This window comes from Protomyctophum bolini, assembly GCF_963924005.1.
Source record: "Protomyctophum bolini genome assembly, chromosome: 15".
In the NCBI taxonomy this organism is placed as follows: Eukaryota; Metazoa; Chordata; class Actinopteri; order Myctophiformes; family Myctophidae; genus Protomyctophum; species Protomyctophum bolini.
In genome coordinates, this window is record NC_137876.1 from 28,297,489 (window position 1) to 28,305,993 (window position 8,505).

An 8,505-nucleotide genomic window follows, 5' to 3' on the forward strand; every position below is an offset into this window, starting at 1 on the left:
GCGATGACTGTATGACGAAAACAAAAGTTCACCTCAAACATGCAACTGTGCATACGAGCCACATCGTATACAAGACACGTACGTATCAGTGGACTGTTAATTATTATTATTTATTCGTTTTAAAAGGTATGCATTTAGCATGGTCAGGTCCATACATGTATGTGGATTTTGTGATCCATATTTTATATATTGTTAGTTCTCTTGCTGTGGGACTCCGGTGGACCTCTATTTTAGTGGTACTGGTCGGCCTCACTCCTGACCAGGCCCACCCAAAACGTCAGTTCTGGCTTCGCCACTGGTCCACTGTCGTCTTCCTATAGCCATTACTACGTAACCAGTTGTTCGGTATAATGGCGTGCATTTAATAAAACTTTATTTGTATAGCGTTTTTCAAGGTTCTACAGTATTTATAGCCAACACAAGCTTATTGGATAACTTGTAACAACTTGTATGGCATTGCTGTAGTACAAGCTCTCCATCTTTCTGGATAATAAAATACATTGCAATACAACATCAATATATATAATTAAACATCTATTTAGCACATTTACTGTACATGCCATGTCTATCTTTATTTGTGTGTTGTTTTTCAAACTCACAGCATGAAAAGCTTCACAAGGCAATCCAGTTAAAAAGTCATTAAATTATATCAGAATAAAAGTGAGAATAAAAATGAAATGAAGTGGATGATTGTAAAGATAAACAAATAGTGACTAAATAATATTGATCAATCATAATTTCATTGTGTTTACATAATAAGCACATGCACAGTGTCTCAAGAGGTACAACATTAATAAATCACCTGAGTCACTCTTCCACAGCCATTACTGTTAATCATGCTGATTTGAGTCTTCACATTTAATCCCTAAACGTCATGTTATTTGGCAGGTGAGTATATTTGAGGAATGGTGTTTAAACAACTGTTATGCAATCTAAATATCAACAAGGCCATTTTTATCGTGTACCTGGCTGTCTGTCAGACCAGTGTGGCAGTAGCCTATTTGTTCCATGAGGTAAAGTTTCCAAGTAAATGTAATCTGTGTTATGTAGCCTACTTTTCTATGCCTCTTCTATTGTTGAAGAGTGAAACAAATACTATTTCGGGGTGTTCTGCTGTCTTAAATGTCTTCCTTTGGATATTTAGAAAATGCTCACACTACACAACTTTATAATTATAGAAAAACAATTATAGCTTGTGTTTCATTTTGCATAAAACTCTTTCCAGGGAAGGACTGACTGTTGTTTTTATTCAGACAATGCCCAGTGGGCCGACAATTGATTTGGGCAGGTCTGATTGCCTCAAAGATAAATAAATTGCTTCCTGTGTATATAATAAACTCATCTAAGACTCATTTAAATCAGTCTTTCCTCAATCACTCTCTTCCTCTCCTTCAGCTGCTCCACTGGAAATCTTTTGGTCACGTATGGGCCTCCCCCGTGTGAGGCAACCAGCTTGTGGACACCCGAGAGCAGGTCTTTCACCTGAGGGTAGCTTAGGGCATTCCTGGAGTTCCTCCATACATTCAGAACGTAATAGCGGCTCCCACACTTCCGCACGAAATCCTGGAGACTTGCGTGGGCTCCGGCTACGTAGTCATTGATACTCTGAACCTTGTGCTGCTGCTTGTCGTTGCGATGCGTGAACAGGATGATTGCGTGTTCCGTAAAGCCTCGACCAAAGATCTTCTGCAGGCGGCTTACCATCTCACTCTCGCCCTGCGTGAAGCGCCCCACCTGAATAGTCAGCAGGAAGATATGGGGGCCCGGGAGGGACAAGGCCAGACAGTCCTTCACTTGCTCCATGTTCTCAGCCCCATCCTCGTCCCACAGCTCGGGAGTGTCCACCAGGACAAGCCGTCTGCCCTCCGCGAGCACCACCTTTCTCTCGCAGGTCAAGGTGGATGATGGGACCTCCGGGAAAGCCTCGTTGATGGAGTATTGATTGCCAACCCTCTCTGAAATGAGGTTTATGGCAGAGGTTTTCCCGCTGCCAGACATGCCCAAGAGGATGATTGAAGTTTTCTTTCCGTTGCCGTCTTATGAGCAGATCATATGAAATTAAATTAAATGAAAAGAACACAGTTATGAGTGGAAGAAAATAATAATATAATTATGTGGATGTCAGATGATGATTATGATTTATTATTATTAATATTAGTAGTAGTAGTAGTATTGGTCGTAGTGGTAGTATAGTTAGAGAAGTAGTAGTAGTAATAAGTAGTAATAATCAATATTACAGTATAGGGCAGGCTACTGCTGCCCACTGTGCAATAGGAGCAGTTGGTTATCTATTTTGCATAAGGGAACTTTGATATAATTTAGATTGAATATTTATCAAATGAAATGCATATAAAGCATCAGCGATATCACTGCTTTGTATACATTTTTGACTTATGAGTCATATTCTGAACTACTAATTACTGTAGGCCTATGTGCAATCATTCCTGTTTCTTTCAATATAACTATACTACCCTCTAGTGGAGAACGTACACGCTAGTCTGTACTGTAAATCAAACAATTCATTTTAAATTTAAGAAATTTTGATTTAAGAAATCATTCCAGATGTTCAATATGGATAAAGGCAAAATGACGGTTCATATATTTGTTTTTGTGACTTCAGAAAATGCTATTAAATATTTTGGGGTTTTTAATTTACAAATTACTCCAATGTTAAATCCAAACACAAATCAGCTGGCAAAAATTACATTTGGATAAAAAATTGAATGTATGAATTTCACTACTAAATAATAACCTAGGAGACATTTCAAGCCTCCTTTGAAGGATCACCTTTGTAACTCAGGCAACTGCGCAGACGCAGAGCTAATGACGGATAAACAGGCTAATCTCATGTCATCTCTCACTCTCATACCGGTACCTATATCTCAGCCATGCATCAAAATGATCTTGGGATTGTTTTATCTGGTCTTCCCCTCCCTACTCGCAGGTTTAAAAACAAAACAACAACAACTAACAAACTAACCAAACAAATTCTTTAAATAATAATTTTGGTATATAGACTGTAGACATCTTACTGTTTGTTACGTTCATCTGCATTTGTAACATGGCTCCATGGCTCGTCGCGGCCTCCTCCAGGCTTTCTCTCTTTGCTTCATATTGCCTCTTCTCGTCTGCCTCCCTCATCCTGTCTTCGGCATGCTTAGCCTTCAGCCCCTGCATCTCCCTTCCCCTGTCGTCCTCTCTCTTCTGGAGCAGTTCTTTGAAGGCATGTTCCTTCTCCTCCGCTTCTTGTAGCTTCAGCGTCAGTATCTTCATGGATGTATCCGCTGTGTACCTACTCTTGGCTTCACTGTGCATGTTCTCTGTGTAACCGCTCATGCCATTCTCAGCCAACATGAAGTCGAACATCTCCAGGACTGGGAGAAGTATATCACTTGTTCCAAGTGTTGTTGTGGTGAGGCGGCAGTACCTTCCATCACTTACATTGATCAGCTCCAGGAGAGCGTCATCCAACATGTCAACAACTGCCTCAGCCTCCAGAGAGAGAACGATGAGGAATTTCAGCACTTCAGGCCCATAGCGTGCCTGCATGATCTCCATTATTCTTCTCTCCCTCTTCGTGTAACGTCCATTTTGGATCAGCAGAAGAAAAGTACTGACACCCTGACTGCAAGACTTGAAGCAGCTATCCAATGCCTGACTGATGCCTTCCTCTGTCATGTCTTGTTTTAAAACAGCGCAGTGAAAGCTTACTGATCTGGAAGCCACTATCAGGTCACAGACTTCAACCGATCCTGTTGAACTGAATCTTGGCTGCTGGACTTCATCGATGTAGCTCTTCTGCACAAGAGATTTCAAAGTAGACCACTCCTCCTCCATGGACACAACCACCATCATTGGCTTCATTTCAACTGGTTCTGTCTGCAAAGCAACATTGTAATGATGATTAGGGACACATTTGGATAGGTTATTTACAAAACGTGATAGTAACCTGCTTTAAAGAAAACCATTGTAACCCTCCCAGTCCCACTCATCCTTAATCATGTTTTCCTTACTGTTGGTTAAATAATCTATGGTTGCACATGTGGAAGGGACTGTCAGTTAAAAGTATAACATGTAAAAGTGTACATTTGTAAATAGTTGGCTTACTATAATTTTATGGAATACTCAAGTCTCAAGCTGAATGATGTAATGTAATAGAAATATAGTTTCTGAGAGAAATTAGTTGTCACAGCATCAAAGTATGAAGGATGAAACCTGAAATCTGCCTAAATTATCAGGCAATTATGAGAGTCATATTTATCATATAAATCTGTACTGAACTTACCCAATTCGCTGATAACAAACTATCATTACCAAATTCCCTGTGATCAAGGGCATTATAATTTCAGAGCCTACCCAATAAAAGCCTTGATGCAGCGTATTTATCCAGCAAGTTTCTTCAAGTACTTCTTGGAATAGTTTGTTTGGTATATCAATCTTTTATTCCAACTCGTAGTGACTGGCAAGACTAAAAACAAACCACAAACAAAATCGGGGGACCAAAACAAAGCGACGCCGAAAAAACCGGAACTACCTAACCAGAATTCTTTGAGGCAGACACATACGGGTATTTCAGGGCGTGGCACAGCGTGGCAAACTCTGCCATTGTTGTTTAGGGCTTGCATTCTTTGTGTGTTTTGTTTTTTACGATCACAGTGGCGATTTAGGAACGCAGACCAGGCTTTTCTCCGAGGTGGAAAGTCTGGTCAGTCTAAAATAAAGCCGATCTGCTTCACAATAAAAGTGGATGACAATGTTGTCACAAGAAACCTACCTGGTTTGAATTTTAGAGGCAATGTTTTTCCAGTGAAAAAATGGCAGCTAAAGTTATCAACCAAAGAACAATAATTTTATAGAGGATATACACTGGTCAGTCGGAATACATTAAGGACTCTAGCTGGAGCACTCATCCCCCGTTTGGGGCACCCTGAGGGTCTGGAAGTTCTGGGGACTCCCCGGGGACCCCCACACAGAGTTTCACCACTCAGTTCACACGGGTGGGATTTTCTAGGGTGGGATGGCTCAGGGTAGAGAAAGAAGCTTACGAGGAAAGTTCGCCGATGTCATTTTCTCTACCCTGCAATTCCAGTCGGCAGATCTGTCACACTGGGTGGCAAACTGCTGCCGAAACTCTAGTGGAATACATTGGAGTCAATGGACCCGAGTGGACAAGCATATGAACAAACACTATTTCTGAATGATTGAGACCACTGGAAAATATTAGCTTCTGGAAAATAAAAGAAGACATATAATACATTATTGTCTGCTGTATTGCTTTTCTATGTGTACACTGTAATTTTATAGGGGTATCTAAAGTGCACAAAGTACGTTTCTGAACGTGCCAAGTATCGCGAGACTTTCTACCGTTACATGTCTGCCAATCAAATCTCACGATATCTGCGAGACAGAAACAATACCTGCCGGCTGCCGCTGTTTAGATGTACTGTGATTGTTAACATCGAAAAGCAAGTTATTAGAAAACAACCTGTGATATGACTTCTTTTATATTCCTGAACCGATTATAGGCCTATGAGAAAGGTCTTAATCACTCGTAGTGTCTGTTCTGTTCATGAGCTGGTCCAGCCGGCTCCATTCACTGCCATGTATTTCATTGAACTTGCGGTGCAAGGTTTGCCACGCCATGTCATGGCGCATCCCTGGCTTCATGCAATATGATTAATATGTACAGTACATATAGGCATGTAAGCTACTGTAGGTACTAGGTTATAATTATAATGTATTTAATACAATCTATATTGTAGTACAGTATAATAGCTAGATTAGGTGTACTTAACTTTCCCATATTAACATTATCCTTTATTCTGAAACCTTGCCAAACCTTGCTACAACAAATAGGCTCTTATACCTGCCAGCCAGTGCACATGAAACATGAAAGATAAACATGAATACAAGTCAAGACTAATTAATTGTTCCTGTAATTCATTGCATAAACTACTTACCGTGTCGGTGTCCTGCACTGTCCTCTGCTGAGTCTGACTCTGTTCCAAGTGTGGCTTAAGTTCCTTGTTAGATGAATCTGATGTCCAAAAACTGGATTATCTCGTTCTGAAACAGGTGCTAAAATTGAAAATGCTTCCTTCTCTCTCTGTGTCTCTCTCTATCTCTCTCTCACGCACACGCACACACACACACACACACACACACACACACACACACACACACACACACACACACAGTCACACACACACAACAAGGAACAACCTTGCTTGAAATGACTAAATAACCAATTATTGTCAAATACAAATTTGAAATCCATTCGAGTCAAATATTTGGCACCATGTAAACTAATAAAAATGCACTCCCTAGAGGCCAAGGAAAAACTTTTGCCTTGCATTTTTCAGAGATCTGCGCTTCAGAGCAGCAGCTGTTGCTTGTGTGAGGAAGTAGGCCTATTTGGTGTTTTTTTTGGATATTGCAAATTCTACCCAAATTTCACGGAAATCAGTACACATTGTATCTCTATAGTCATGTGATCAAGACGAGTCAGTTTGATTTCTTTAGAACATCTAACGTTTTCAGGAGTGGGCGAGTGGTAGCCCTATAATGTCTGTGATGTTACATACATGTATTCCATTAATCACAGCCATAGATCCCTCGATCATATCCTCATCTCCACGCAGCGGAATAAATGTGGTATGCGCTCCGTGTGTACTCACCCAATAAATATTTCCTAAGACTCCTAATGTTTGGGGCACACAATTTTTTAGCAAAAGGCCGATGCACACCTCAGAAGGCTAGTGAGTGTGGGGCACACAATTGACAGGTGTGTTTCGAATGGTGCTTTATGCACCTGCCAATTGTTTTCCCCATACATTTGTGCTTCCCTGGACAATTTGTGATACGTACGTTGCTTTGTGCTTCCCAAATGAGGTTCGTTAAATTCAGTACAGCTGCTGCTTTGTCAGCCCCTCGGTTGTTTACTAGCTTAGCCACTAACTTGCTTGCTACTACTTTGTTGTGCTTCACTTTCTATACCATTGGTTGCACCCGATCTCATCTGACCAGATGATCCACTGCAGTGAACCAGATGGTGATGGGTGTGGTGAACTGGTCCATCATCTTCTGAGCCAGGGAGAACATCTACCTGCTGGTGGTGTTTGGAGATGATGTTCTCCTCATAGGCGTATTATGAGACAATGGGCCTCCGTTCTTTATTGTCTCCGCCAGGCCGAAAGTCATGGCCGAGACTATGTTTTGCACCCTGTCAGGTGCTGTCACGTCATCCAACGTTCTGACTGTGTACAGCTAATCTCTTATCTCTGGCACCATTATGGCATAATTTTTGACAATACCCCTACAGAATTTGGTACACAGTATATCTATATAGTCAGCGAAACAGGTCTATCAGACTTTTCATATTCATAATCTCTGGCTCTGTTGGCTTGCTTGCAGCGAAAATGTGCACACACACTCCCTGGATGCCAGGGCAGAACCTCTGACCCAAATGTTTCACATGGGCCACAAGGAGGCCGATTTTTTGCAAAACACATTTTTGGACAGTACTCGTACAGATTTTGTCCAAATATCATGCACATCGGTAGGCCTTCACATATTCTCTATAGTCAATTAGTCGCCATAGAAAAGGCCATAAAGGCTACATATAGGGTGCTTATACTTACTGCCCTTTATGAGTTCACGTGTAGAACTTTTTGTGCATTTTGATCAAAGATCCTGGGAGGAGATGCATTTGAATTGATTTTCATATAATTCAAAATGGCGGGTGATCTAGAGGTCAGAGGTCAAAAGTAAGAGAACGAAACTTGTTCGTCATGAGGAGACGCATATGTGTATCGAAGATTCATTGCCGACGGTCAAACAGTTCATGAGCTATGCATGGTCAAAGTTTGCATTTTCAATTGAGTGCTATAGCGCCACCCTTTGCCCAATGGTTGTGGGCTTCGCATCCTCACCGTTTGGCATGGCCCTCTACCAGCAGAAGGAGAAGGAGAAGAAGAGAAAAAATAACAATAAAGGACCAAGTCCTTTCAGGACTGCTTGGTCCTTTAATAATAATAATAATAATAATAATAATAGAGTTATAAACTCTATGCTCATTGCTCAGTAGGCGTTCCCGCATAACTTCCGGGTGTGATGATGTCACGCGCTGCCGCGCATACTGATTACCGTAGTTTTCTGCAGGAGGCGGGGTCGAGGAGGCGGAGATTACAGATTACTATGGGATTGCACCATCGTTGTGATGGTGAGGTTGCTGCTGTCAAAGCGACTCTAAACAAGACTTTACCAAGAGAAAAAGTGGGAGATGTCATACACTGTGTAATTTATTTATGATTATGAAAAGATAAATTACATCTCGACATTGAATTATAGTTTACACAATAAAAACAAGCATTGAAATGTAAAACAAATATATATATTATACTATCTAAAGATTTGCCAAACTATTCGTATGGTATTCTAAAATATCCCTACATTACATAGAATGGTTCAGTCCGTTGCTACGCTATCTTGTGTGTAGACATTCTC

General features: G+C 41.0%; 1 protein-coding gene across 1 annotated transcript; it reads right to left on the bottom strand.

Moving 5' to 3' along the window:
* Positions 1 to 349: 349 nt before the first annotated feature.
* LOC308329661 (uncharacterized protein) lies at positions 350 to 6,002 on the bottom strand. Its single transcript, XM_080784118.1, has 3 exons — positions 5,961 to 6,002; positions 3,033 to 3,879; positions 350 to 2,036 (listed from the first exon to the last, which is right to left on the bottom strand). The coding sequence occupies exons 2-3, from the start codon at positions 3,862 to 3,864 to the stop codon at positions 1,354 to 1,356; spliced, it is 1,515 nt and encodes a 504-aa protein (XP_080640244.1). The 5' UTR covers positions 3,865 to 3,879; positions 5,961 to 6,002; the 3' UTR covers positions 350 to 1,353.
* Positions 6,003 to 8,505: the final 2,503 nt, after the last annotated feature.

Bases quoted from the DNA above. Each gene is read 5' to 3' on its own strand.
- LOC308329661 (XM_080784118.1), bottom strand. From the start codon at position 3,864: ATGAAGCCAATGATGGTGGTTGTGTCCATGGAGGAGGAGTGGTCTACT. The intron at 2,037-3,032 runs GTAAGATGTCTA...TCTGCTCATAAG, and splicing joins GCAGATGAACGTAACAAACA to ACGGCAACGGAAAGAAAACT.